Below are 13,652 nucleotides of genomic sequence, written 5' to 3' on the forward strand. Positions count from 1 at the left end.
CGCCCCCCGCCCCGCTCCGCTCCGCTCCGCCGCGGCCGGGGGTGGCGGCGGCTCCTCCCGCAGCCCCAACATGGCTCCCACCGCCCCGCCCCGCTCCGCCCGCCGCCGCCATCTTGAGGAGGGCGGGCGGCGGGGAGGCGGCTTCGGGTTCTTCATCCCCCCGTCCCCCTCACACACACACACACAGACACTTCGCTACCCTCGGGTTCTGCAAAGCGAAAGCCGCTCGGTGTTGTCGTTGTCACCTCATCTCGGTGCCAAACAGCGCGGCATGAGGTGCTGCGGCTTGTAACGGGCTCCCCGGGAGCGGGGCTTTATGGTGCCGATAGCGCCCAGCACCGGGGTGAGGTGATGGGTGGCGTGCTGGGGAAGAAAGGGAGATGTTGGGGTGAGAGTCAGTGTAGGAGGTGTGTGGGGAGAAGTGGGGACACAGCAGGGCAGGGAGCACCCTGGGTGCACCTGGTGCCTCTATGCACAGCCCAGCAGAACTGGGCGATACGCCTGGAGGAAGGCAAGGAGGTGCTGCCAGCCCCTGGGCACAGCGGGCTGGGGGCCACCAAGGGGTTTGGGGGGGATCAGCAGCCCCATAGCGGCTGTAGACAGGGTCACAGCACCTCTTGTGCCACCCCCCGTGCTGCTGCTGCAGCATGAACCCCACTGTCAGACCCATCTCTAACCCCCGTTAGCACACCAAGCACAGCCACCAGCCCTCAGGACAGCATGTGGTGGGCGCGGGTTTCTAATTCCCCAAAAAGCTGGCACCTGAGCTTATAACAGGCCAGGCTGCGTGTCAGCACCAAGCTGCGTGCAGTGCCCAGGGGGATTCACATTCCCCACCGGCCCCGTTAGCCTAACAGCAAGTGGCAGAGCCGCCCTGGCCCGGTGACAGCCTGACCTACTTCAGGGAAGTGCCACAGCCCTCAGGCCAGCACCGCAGACCAGGCGCTGTCACCTCCCCACCCGAAGGTGCCGGCTTCATGCCAGCCTCTGCCATCATCTCCTTAGGCATTGTGGCTCCTTAACCACAGCCTTTGCCATCAAGAAACTCAATCAGAAGAGAGGTGACGCTTTAAAAAAAAAAAATGATGAAAGCTTTTAAGTTTATTTGCTCTAATTACCCAGCTGACAGCTCGGGAGGATGAGGAAGTCATCGGGGTATTACTGCCACAAAATAGGCGTAATTGAATCATTCCAGACAATAAACCAGAGGTGCAGGTCACGGATTGCTTCCGCTGCACCAGCCCCCCAACACCCCGAGCTGCCGCAAAGACGCTGATAAGAGGAGATAGCACCCTAATAATGGCCTGAAATGGCTAATGGAAACACGTGTCTCAGTGTTGGAAGCCAAGTGTAGGAAAAGTGACTGCGGCACCACTCCCATTTGGGGTGAGCAGCCAGTGCTTTGCTTTCCAGGCAGCAGGCACCCAGCCACCACCCTGCCTCGGTCCCCACGCACCAGGGCTCACCCACACCACGCTGGGACAGACGGGGCTATGTTCACAGAAGTCCAGTTTAAGACATTTTATTCCTCTGCATGTTACACGTAGTGTTTAAGAAAATACAGGATCCCTTCTGACATTCATACATTTTTACAGGGGAAAAATAGGTTTCTCTATGAGGTCGGTTATTAAGCTTTGGGCATTCCCAGGCTGACTCGAGGGGGTCCTCACCCCTCTGTTCCTGAGCATCGCTGCCCCTATGCCCAGAGCTCAGGTGTTGTCTCCTCAAGCTGTAAAACACAATGCCCAGTACTTCCAGTTCCAAATGCCAATAGCTCCTACCAGGATACTGCAAAGGAACAGCTGGGGACAGGGAGTGACCAGACTGCGGACACGAATATTGAAGAGACCCACGTTAGTGTGTGTGTGACCATCTGTAACAGGGAAACAGGTTAATCCCGTTTGCTAGAAACATAGAGGAAATATAAATAAGGGTTCCCCACACTCGTGCATAGTCACAAACAGCTACTGGACACCAGGCTCACGCTGCCTCTGAGCGCTGCCGCATGGAGAGGAAGGGCAGCGAGGCAGAGCTGCTACGAAGCTCAAGGCAAGAAAATCCACAGGCTTTACGAAGAGAGTGCCCCTGCCCACACGCAGCCCCTCTGCCCGGGGCAGTGATGCCAGAGAGGCAGCAAGCAGCAGCTTCTGCTTGGCAGGACGTGTCTTTGCACTGTGTCCATGCCAAGGGCTTCCTAAGAGCAGCGTCGCCCCGGCGGCCGTGAGTTGTAGGCTGCCACAGTGGGCAAGAAATTCAGATTTAAACATCACTAGAGAAAGCAGGTTGAAAAAAAAGCAGCTGCTGCGATAAGACCTCTATGACCCTACATGGACTGCTACCCCGAGTCAAAGCTGAGGGCCGGGAGGGAGGGGAAGGCTCACTAGACAAGGCGTTCGACAGCGAGCAGGCTGCCTCCCGTGGCAGGGCTGCAGCACATTGGCACTAGCAGCAGCGAACAAAACAGATGTTACGAAAGCTTCTTCCAAGCACCAGCGGACTCCACTTGGACACTGCAGGGAGATGCACATGGAAAAGAAGTGATACTCGAAGGCAAGGGCCTTTCGCTTCAGGACTGGCCACCCTGGCTAAGTCCCTCTCGAGCTCTCTGCCCCTCGTGCCCGTTAAACACCTCCTGCCCGAGTGCTGGAGGCAAACCACGTGCCAGCGCCCACCCCGCTCTGCCCAGCGCCAAGCTCCCGGAGCGCCAGGCCCCGGGGCACCCCATGCCCTCCCCTCTCTGCCGCTGGCGTTTCTGAAGGGCCGGTGAACACTGTCCGAACCTAGGCCTCGCACGGAGGAATATAAGGTATGAGCTGTACTGGAAGGAAACGGGGAGAAAGTGTCAACAAGAGACGTCTTTGATCCGAGCGGTTCGAACTCCAGTCTGAGCCGAGGGGCAGTTAGCTGGTACCAGGGGAGATTTCTGGGAACTCCTTGTAAATCTCCAAGATGATCAGTTTGTCCATCTGGCACTGCTGCCCCTCCTCCTCCTCCCCTAGGATGCGCTGCAAGATGCCCTGCAGGTCAGAGAGGCGGTGCTGGTGCTGCAGATACGGCGTGGAGCGGATGATGGCGTGCATCAGAGACAGATACTCCATCCTCAGCTGCCAAGTGGGAGGGGAGAAAAAAAACAGAGAGCACAATGAAAGATTCAAAGTGAGATAAACAAGCGTGCCAGCCTCCATTACAGCATGAGCACAGGAACAGCTGCTGCTGCATGACCAGCCAGAGAGCAACTCCAAAAGGCACCTGCTTTGCTTAAGGCCTCGTTAGGAGCTGTGGCAAACTGCACTTTTCCCACAGCACCCTAATACTGCTCTTGACCCACTCAGACACAGACATGTCCCGTCTCTTCTACTAACAAAATCCAAGAGATCCTTCCTACTTCTACTACTTACAGAGGGGCCCAAAGGTTGCTGGACAGTAGGGCGCTGACCACCAGAAGCCTGGCAGATGTTTCTTAAAATACACCTTTCTACAGCTGTGTGCCAGGCAGGATAAATCCCCCCTCCTCCTCCTCAGACCCCAAGACAGATTTGGGAACCCAGAAATGTTGTGCCCACCCCAGGACTCCACTCCTGTCTGCAACCAGCAGACCTCACAGAGAGGGCAAGGAGAAACACTATTGCTTTGGGACTGTGCTCCCTTCCTCAAAGCCTGTGAGCACCTTGTCTCCAGGGGAGAGATCAGCGATCTGCCGCACCAGGATGTCTATCAGGACCATCATGTCTGTGTGGTAGAAGATGCTGGCTGTATCCTTGCTGGCAAAGATGTCCTGCAGAAACTTCAGCACGGAGTGCGGCGGCTGAGGCTGATGCTTGAAGATACAAACCGGATCATCTGGAGGTGGCAGAGAGACCGCGTTAAGGCACGCACTCCTCCCACCTCCACCTTCCCCAGGATTTGGAGGAGGCTGCCCCTGACCTCTGTGAGCTAGCTTTTGTGCCGTCAGACCTTGGTGCCTCACACAAAGCTGGGTAATCAGGATGGCAGCTCTGCAGGGCACCGAGCAGAGTCCAAATTCATTAGCATTAGCATTAATCATTGTTTATGTTTCACCTAACATCCCAGGTGAAAGCTCATTAGTGCACCACCTCCTCCCAGTGCTTCCCCTCCTCGCTCAACAGCCACCACTCATTTTCTCCCTGGTTTATTAAGTCTGGTCGAATGACCCCTCTGAAAAGCCCACCAGAGCCTGTGTCAGAGACAAGCTTTCACCATGGAGACGAGGCTAGCACCATCCTGGAAGCACGAACAGGAACACCTCCAAGTTTAAATTAGCCATCGTGACCTGTTTTCTACCAAAACACGTCCCTGCAGACCCCAAGAGAGGCTCCAGCAGAAGGAGGGCACAAGAGAAGCATCTTCATTAGGTTTTTGCCCCCCTCTTTCTTCCCCCAGCCCCTCACAGTAAGGTGATCCCTGTAGGGAATCTGGCATGGAAAAGGCTAAACAAAGGCTTTGGGATGAGGCCAGACAGAGGAGCACGGAAATGCAGGCTGTCCTTACGCTGATACAGCGTGGAGACTGATTTGCAACCCCAAAGAGAACTAAAGCCTGAGTAAGATGAGCTGCAAGCATCACAGGATGAGTTATTTACCAGCGAATCAACAAAACGAATCTCAGGCAGCAAAGCCCCCGTGATCCAGGAGGTATTAGAAAGCACAATAGTGGCACGCAGCACAGGCAGAAATACCTGGCACTGCTCTGCCTGCAGCGACCTCCAGCTTTCTAGCAATCTGCCACGCAAAAGGCTCTGCACATACAGCGGCTTTCACTCCACGCCTGGAGCAGGCACGGAGCTAACCCTCCGCTGGCAATTTTGAGCTGGGAAGTTTTGCTCTAAACGGGCTGCCGGAAAGCAAGATCTCCCTCTGGATCTGTCCCCCTGGGCAGCTGATTGCCAGCACACGCTGCGGGTGGTGTGCCAGCACTCACGGAGCCCCGTCTGTCCGAGGACAGCAGTGGCCCAGCACCAGCTTTCCTCCCGACAAGAGCTTGCCTAGGGGCAGCTGCACTGCGAGACGGGGCTGGTCTGACACAGGAACACCAGTTTGTGTGGAAAAGCTGCCCCAGAGGCCTCTCCTCCCTTCCCTGCTGCAGTCAGCATCGCTTCATTCTTTACGCGGCTCCGTCCTCAGCCGGCCACCCTCACAAACCCACCGGGAAGCACCGCTCCCTGCCCGAGCCTCCAGCTCCTCAGCTCCCTGCATGCCACATCCCAGCCCTTCAGGAGCACCGGGCTCCTCTCCCTGAGTCACCATTAGCTGCACCCCGCACCGGCCCCATAATAACACCACAAACTCACCTCCCCTGTTCAGCAGCAGCAGCAGCTTCTCCGTGAACGTCTTGACATTCGAGTGCTTGCTGATGGTAGTCATGATCACACTGTGTTCTGGAACTAGGGAAGAAACCCCGTTCAGCACAATGCCTTTGTTTGCCGAGACCCCAGTAACACCACCAGCAACAGAAAGCAGCAGAGGGCTCCTACTTCACATCGCTGCTCTGGGGAGCTACGGGGAACCAGCCTGAACCAAAAAGTTTCAGCCTCCCAGAACGAGCAAGCAGGGAGAGGGACTGATAGGAGAGGTGAAACAAGTCTGGAAGCAATGCATTAGATAATGAGGTCTTTGTGTGTGTATCAGATTCACATGTGGGCTTCAGTCCAGCAAGCCAAAATACCTTGCAGAGGCTTTATACTGTGGAATATGGCCTCTGCTCACAGCCCTCTGAAGCCAAGGGCTCCTCTCTCCAGCACCTGCACACTCTGTACCAGCAGCGCCCCGCTGGAATTTATTGCCTTGCAAGGTCTCACAAGAAGTGATGGCCAGCTCCTAGAATCATGCCAGAAGGGAAAAGTACTTCCCAATGCTCAGCACTGGGCTGTGCCACAGGAAGGGTTGAAGAGTTCCTCCAGGAGATGTCCCCATCCTGCTTTGGGGGCGACTTCTCGTAGCTAAAATACACTCACCCCAGCAGACCTCATGCACGTGAGTGTGCACACTGAGAAGCATCCAAACAGCACAGCGTGGCTACTCCTGTGTCAGGATGGGCGACCCTATAATATTTCATGGGCTGCAAAGGGCTTTAGAATCCTTCACATTGAAAGGCATCAATATAATTCACTTTAGAAAGCTTTTTTTTTTTTTTTTAAAACTAACTCTGCACAACTGAAATACAAGACAGATGAACCTCACAGACAGAGGAATAAAAAATTCCATCCACTTATTAGCAACCTGAAAATCATTTAACGTGTCCTTAGCATCAGAGAACAAGTCACCGCTCTCGGCTACACCCCAGGTGGGCAGTAATCCCCCAGAAACACACTGCCTGTCATGCATTATTGCCTAATTACTGCAGTCAGGAAGTATATGGGTAGCTGTGAGAAGGTGTAATGAATGAGAGCAGCAGACACTGTGCTTAATCAGTCTCCGTGCAATCAACTTTCACATGAAATTAGAAACTTTCACCCAAATATTAATGAAGCACAACTCAAGATACCAGGTAAATTACTGGACATGTCCTTGTTCCTTTATCCTCCCTTCTCTCCACAAAGCCAAGGATAAAGGCATGAAGCTGACCAAGAGGAAGTAATTAAGCAGGAGGTTTTACATGCTCAGGGTGAACAAGTGGCCTCTCTTACCAGGGCACGGCACTACCCCAGCCTTCCAGCACCAGGCTCTGAAGCTCACAGACAGCCCTGGCAGGGAGAGGGCAAATGCCCTTCTCTGGGGACCAGAGGTTTTGTCTGTTAAGGAGCTCAGCAGGGAAGGGAGGATTGAGAATGAGGGGAGCCAGGAGAGCGTGCTGCTCAGGCTGAGGTTGAAGAGCCTGGCCCCAGTGCACGAGCACTGAATGAAGTGCAAGAGGTGCAGCGAGGTGAGCAGGTCTGTAAAGAACTACAAAAAGCAGACTACTTTCTTTTTGGACTCATACCAAGAAATGCCCATTGAAGCATCTTCTCTTCCAAATTAACTGTGCCTGAGTTAGCCACACGCATGCTCTGCAAGTGTAGGCCAGCAATTGCTTTGATCCAGCCAGCTTGCAAGTGTGGAGAGAAATCCACTGGGCTTCAGAGGGTCAGCTGGCTGGACGTGGGCTCTCAGGCTGTTCTTTCCTCTAGGGTTTTGAACAATATTTAACAAGACAAAAGCCTTGGGAGAAACAGTGTACTGCCAGAGGCTGCGGGAGCTGCACAGGTTATCACAGCACCTTCAAGTCCCAGGGAGATTCTGCATCCCCTTGCTGCTCCAGACCACTGAAATGCTGCCAAGGCAGAACAGCACCAAACCAACCTGGAATGTGGAGATTGAAGGCCAGAAGGACGTTGACAAACAAGTCAGGCAGCTGGTCAGTGGTGTCTGAGGGCAGCCCGTCCTCGATCACGTCCAGCAAGAACTGCACAAACTGAGAGTTGAGATGTTCTGCACAAGGAGAAAGATGGGCATTTACAGCACTGTGAAAATAAACCAAGCAACAAGGGACCATGGAAACCACTTCCCCGTGCTTTTAAGCTTAAAACCATTAGTGGAGTGCCAGTGTCAGCCACCAGGGAATTAACAAATGTCTTTGTGCAAGAGACAAATGACTCAGAGAACTACCCACAGTCCAGACAAATGCTGAATGTTGGTCTCCCACTGGCAATTTTGGGGAGTAAATAAAAAGCCAAATTCTGCTTTAGCTGTTGTTCCAGCATCACTGCTACCAATGAAGGCTTTGGATAGGAAGAGATTTGTATTCTTGACCACTGGTCTAATCCTTCTGTTTAAAAAAGAATAATCATCCAGATCATTAGTAATAACCCATTTTTCAATTTAGCTATTAAGAAAGCTCAGGAGCTCATGCAAATAAGTCCACCTGCTGGAAATAATTGCCAGGGTTACATGAGGAGAGAAAAGCAGGAGATGTGGAGACTCACTCCTCAGTCCCTGCTGCACCGGCTTAAATCTTGTACGTGTTTATTGGGGTGTTAAGGTAAAGCTGCTGAGGAGATGATTATGAAAATCTCTAGAGTGTTTCCATAGGAAAACTGAGCCCAGAGCTTCCCAAGTATTGGGAAAACAACACTTTTTGTGAAAAGAACATGTTTTTGAAAGAAACAGGCAGAGAGTGCTTTGTAGCTGAATGTTGGAATGAAAGGACAATGGATTAAACAGATCTGGAACATTTGCACTTCCCTATTGATTGCAATACTCTCAATCATCTCTGCTCTCACTAAGAGCTCGAAATTCGCAGGGCTGCACCACAGTGCTACAAGGGAGAGCAGGGAGAGGCCACGTTATGCAGCTGATGGATTTAGTGGGCGTTCGTGGAACAATTTGGACTCAGCCTCATCAGCAGACAGAACGTCTCAGACAAATGAGGCGCATGTTGTCGTGAAGGACAGCAGTAATAAAAAATATTTGGGTAAGTATGGGTAAGTATGCCACTCAGCCGTAGTGATGAGCCAAGCTGCATCTTCTGCAGCACGGCATCAGCTGCTCCAACCCTGATTTGTGCTGTTCTTTCTGAAAATCTGTCATCTCAGCTCAGTGCTTGCAGCAGGCAGGCTCTAGTGGTGAAGAGCAGACCCCATTCTTGCCTTGCTGATGCTGAGCTCTCCCCTGGCCGTCCCCTAGCTTTGGCCACCAGAAAAGCTCCTTCCCCCGTGCCTGCTGATGTGCCCTAAATGTCCCAGCATCAGCTCTGCCATCCTACCCAGCCACGAGCACGTGCTGCTCTTACCGTAGTGATGATACGGAAGGGGCTCCCCCATGGAGAATATCATTGCCAGCACCAGGGCAGAGTAGCACATCTTCTGATGGTCTGCAAGACAAACCCAGAGGCCCTGCCATTAATTCTTCTGCGGGTGTAACACGCTACTCCCCAGCTGCAGAGGGACAGTCACACATTTCATACATTTATCACTGATTAGACTGCTCTTTGCTCCCGTGTTTATTGAACTATAAAGGTGTTTTCCCCTTGTTTAAGCTCATGCCTTCTGTGCCATGAATTTCTAAATCAATTTAAAAATAATCACAACAAAAATTCTCAATTTTTTTTTTTTTCTCCCCTCCACTTACGAGGATCTGGGCAAACTCGATCTGAATAATTAAAAACCTCCCCTGCACAGTCCCAGGACGCGTTCCATAGTTATGCAATTACTGAACCCAAAAAAGCATCCATCTGGCCACCTCGAAACACCGCCTGTTCCAAGCAGCACCACCCCCGGACCGCTGTGCTGCTCGTTACCATCTCTGCACTGCTCCTGTGCTACCTCAGCTCTGCCTGGAGGTACGAGAGGTCTCTGGGGAGCCCAGATCCCCCCTCACGACTCCGGCTGTGCATCTGCCCGCTGCCCAGGCCACACGCATCTCCAGCGCTAGCACATCCTGCAGCCTGCTGGTCCAACACAATTTTTTGCTGGCAGCAGCTATATGTAAATATCCCACAGAACCACAGCCGGTGCCTTCCCGGAATTTTAATTAACCGATACACCTCAGTAAATATTTGCAGGAGGGGAAAAAAAGTCACAGAACACGATCTGTGTTAAAACAAAAGGCAGCCTCCATCCATTTCAGCGAGTCTGAAGATGATAGGAAAAGTTGTATTATTTTTATGAAGCAGGTTACTACATGTTGTCCTGGTTTCAGTTAGCACAGAATTAATTTTCTTCCTAGTAGCTGGTGGAATGCTGTGTTTTGGCTTAGAATGAGAAGAGTGCTGATAACACCCCGATGCTTTAATTGTTGCAGAGCAGTGCTTATACTAAGCCAAGGACATCTCAGCCTTTGCTCTGTCCTGCCAACGGGCAGGCTGGGGGGTGCAGTAAGAGCTGGGAGGGGACAGACCCAGGACAGGTGACCCAAACTAGCCAAAGGGGTATTCCATACCATCTGACGTCATGCTAAACAATATATAGGGGTGGCTAGCCGGGGGGAGGGGGCCGGACTGCTCGGGGTTAGGCTGGGCATCGGTCAGCGGGTGGTGAGCAATTGCATTGTGCATCACTTGTTTGTACATACTATTATTACTTTCGTATTATCACCATTGTATCATCATTATTATTATTATTATTATTATTTTCCTGTCTTATTAAACTGTCTTTATCTCAACTCACGGGCTTCACTTTCCATTTCTCTCCCCCGTCCCAGAGAGGGAGGGGGGAGGGTGAGCGAACGGCTGCGTGGTGTTTAGCTGCCAGCCGGGTTAAACCACGACAGTCTTTTTGGCGCCCAACGTGGGGCTCGAACCCACGACCCTGAGATTAAGAGTCTCATGCTCTACCGACTGAGCTAGCCGGGCTAAACTTTAGCCAGTACATCTGCCCAAATAGCCTACAGGCACTTGTTACAAGAAAAGCATGCGTTTCGTTATTAAAAGACCAAAAGAGTACTTCTTATCAAACCAGAAAACAAAGTCCCATCGATGTCTGATCCTTCCCTGCAAGACATACGGGTTCCAGTTCCCCCAACCGACCCATTAAGACATAGCACTGCTCTGTGCACAGATCAATCCAGACTCACTGTTAGTACACAGGGAAAAATTAAATCCTATCTGCCTGATAATCCTGAGAAGTCATCTCAATAAGCAGAGTTGCTATAAATAAAGAATGCGCAGACTTTGCTGAAGCTCTACAAGATGCTCGAGGTTTCAAACAGCAAATACTTCAGTAAGAACGTACCATTTGGGGCTTTATGCATTAATGAGATTAAGAGTTTGTACGAGAGCAGTCTGGAGCTGGGAACTGCTGTTTATTCCTGCTAAATGGAGAGGGAGGACATTCAATAAGTTAACTGTATTTCATGCTTACATAAGGACCTCCCAGCTATCAGGTGTCAATGGTGCCAAAGCTCACTGCAGTAGGAAAAGAATCTACCAAAGGTAGCAGGAACCGGCACAGTTAGAGCTGACGGGTAAAAGCTGCTCCTAGGCATAACCAACCAGCTCCCATGGGCACGTTCCCACATTTGGGAGTGACTTTTTCCTAATTTTTCACTATGTGGTCTCTTCACTCCTTCCTCCAAGACATTTGGAGCTGGTACCAGAGGCGGGATGCTGCAGCAGATACAGGGACCTGCTGCTCCCATGTTCTTAATAAGTTTTTCACAATCAAAACATTTTCTCATCACATCAGGACCAATAAAATGATGATCTGAGAACTAGAAGCCAGTGATAAACACTCAGTTGTAGAAAACATGGAGATTAATTAGACATGGATGGGGAGGGTGGTTTCACATGTCCTTGGCCCATCTGCCATGAACTAATGTCCATTCATCTTGGCTGACAGCAGACTCACTCCTAGGCAGCAAATCTTGTTGGATTTGCCTAAGAATGCTGAACGAAAGGGTGATGACAACAGTCTGAGAGCTGAACTCGGAGCAAAGCTGGATTAACCTGGTGCACTCACTCACCACAGATTCTGCAAGTTTTTGGAGTGCTCCTGCTGCGACAAGTCTCATCCAAGGCTGTGCCCGTCAACGTGCTGAAGAACAGAGGCATTGCCAGCCGAAGCACAGCCTTTTTTCCTTCCAGAGCAGCACGCGTGGCTGCAAGCACGTAAACAGCATTAACACAACTCTCCTGAAGCAGAGGGACTCTGCTGACGCCAGGCCGATGAGTGTCACTCAAGTGGCCGTGAAAGGCGGCAGAGATGTGGCTGTTTACTCACCGGCCTGCACTTCCCAAGCCTGCTGAGGTACTGGCAAGAAAGCTGCTATTATGTGTGACAGGAATTTCTCAGAGGCCTTCAAAGACCTTGGCTTCCTCCTCTAAACACAGCAGCACAAATTCAGGCACTGGGAGCAGACGCAGCTGTCTACGACTCAAATAAAAGGAGCCTGACAGCTGACTTGCACGCACACTGAGCTGCAACAGGGGAGAAAGTCACAATGACTGAGTGGATTATCCCCGTCTGCTTTCTATGGAATTGTTCTGGCTAATTCTGCCTCACTGTGTCTTATCATAAGCTCTTCTAACACTGATAGATGTGCAGGCCAGGCGCATCAGAGGGAAGTGGCTGTCCAGAAGCAATAAGACCCAAGCATCTGGCAGGAGAACTGGCCAGCAGCCAACACGCCTGCCTCGACCCCAGGGTAAAGCTCCTTCTCATCAAAGGCACCCAGCGTCCCCGCGCAGAGCTTCGGCCTCGGCTGCTCTTCAGTAACAAGCCAGGAGGGATCCCACAGAGCTGCTGCAGCCAGTTTGATGGTCCCGGGTGGCTCGGTGCTGGCACTGATTGCTCCAGCCCCTGCCATCCGTAGAAGGGATTAGCTATTGCACGGTATGTCACGGATCAGCTGCTATTCCCCAGTTCCTAGTACCAAAATACGCTCAAGTCATTCCAGCATTCAAGGTCGTGTGTTCACACGAGGCACTGCTTGCCATTTGGCAGCAGGACACAAAGCAGTAAGCACCAGAATGGCAGGGGGGAACTACTAATGCCCTGAGTCACCTCTGAAGGACAGATACGTCTGGGTCAAGGATGGTTACTTCGCTGCAGCCCTGCCGTGAAGGCCGGGAGGATTGGATGCTGCACAGATGAAATGCTTGCAAGCATTAGCACGAGGAGGGCAGCACAGCCTCAGGACATCACTTTGAAAGGCTCCTGTAGCCAAAGAAGAGCAGCTTTCAACTGTTTAACTGTGTTGCCTACATATTACAGTGAGGAGGGCAAATAGCATCTCACTTGAGACAGTTAAGGAGAGAAGGGACACCACACAGCTGCAGGTTAGAAGTCCTGGGGACGCAGCAGAGCCACTTTCCACTTGCTTCCACTGCGATGCTTTCAGGTCCCCAAAGCAGAGCCTCACACACTTGCTAGGAGACGGGCCTGATTCAGCCAGAAATACCACGTGTAGATCAGCAAGGGTGTACAGAAGTCACCTATGCCAGAGCTTGATGCTCCAGCACAAGCAACAGACAGAGGTAGCTCTGCTACTTGGGATGATGCAGCCCCTGGGAAAATGTTCTGGACAGCTACACCATGACCCAGTGGGACATAAGGGGCTCTGAGACAGCTCAGGATCAGCTGAACAGAGCAGAAGACTGAAGGCTGCTTGCATGGCACAGGAGAGGTTCACCTGGAGACGATCTTTACAAGTTAGTGACAGGTGCATAATAAAGTTTATTTTTGGCAGCACGAAATCAGTGGTGTTGTCAGAGAAGCACAGTCAGAGCTCTGTAACCGAGTATTATTTGCTTCTCAGGCAGAAATACCTCCGCCTAGGGAAGAGGCTTCTCACGCATATACTCAGAAAAAACACCAACAGTGTGACAGGTTCACTGCGTATAATTGATACGCTGCGGTAACACAAGGAGAAAGCTTAGCCAACACAGCCGTAATGATCTCAGTCCCTCTCCATGCTAACCCAGCGCGCTTTGTGCAGCCCTCAGCTCAAAGAGGATTTTTCAGTCAGTCCCAACACGAGAAAGATCTGCGCTCCGTCTAAGCAAAGGTGAGCACAAAGCCTTGTGGCTTGGCTTTCACCCCCCACACCCCATTCAGACCCCGGATTAACCCCGTTAGTCCTGTCCACCACAGAGGCTGCTTGGCACAGGCTGTAGCAGCATGCTGAGGACAGGGACAACATGTCCAATGCAGTCATCTTGGACATTTCCCTGGCTCACATGAGCAGAACCATCAACTTACAGGTTCATCTCCAAATTGCATT

At 51.9% G+C, this 13,652-nt stretch overlaps 1 protein-coding gene across 1 annotated transcript in view; it reads right to left on the reverse strand.

The window, feature by feature from the left end:
- Window positions 1-1,494: 1,494 nt before the first annotated feature.
- NCKIPSD (NCK interacting protein with SH3 domain) overlaps window positions 1,495-13,652 on the reverse strand; it is a 47,560-nt gene continuing 35,402 nt past the window's right edge. Inside the window, exons 9-13 of the mRNA XM_082767782.1 lie at window positions 8,725-8,805; window positions 7,296-7,424; window positions 5,309-5,401; window positions 3,668-3,840; window positions 1,495-3,104 (exon numbers count right to left, since the gene is read on the reverse strand). Of these exons, the coding sequence (XP_082623908.1) occupies window positions 2,901-3,104; window positions 3,668-3,840; window positions 5,309-5,401; window positions 7,296-7,424; window positions 8,725-8,805 (680 nt within the window). The 3' untranslated portion in view covers window positions 1,495-2,900. The remainder of the gene's footprint in view (window positions 3,105-3,667; window positions 3,841-5,308; window positions 5,402-7,295; window positions 7,425-8,724; window positions 8,806-13,652) is intronic.

This window comes from Aythya marila (assembly GCF_965140915.1).
Source record: "Aythya marila genome assembly, chromosome: 10".
Classification (NCBI taxonomy): Eukaryota; Metazoa; Chordata; class Aves; order Anseriformes; family Anatidae; genus Aythya; species Aythya marila.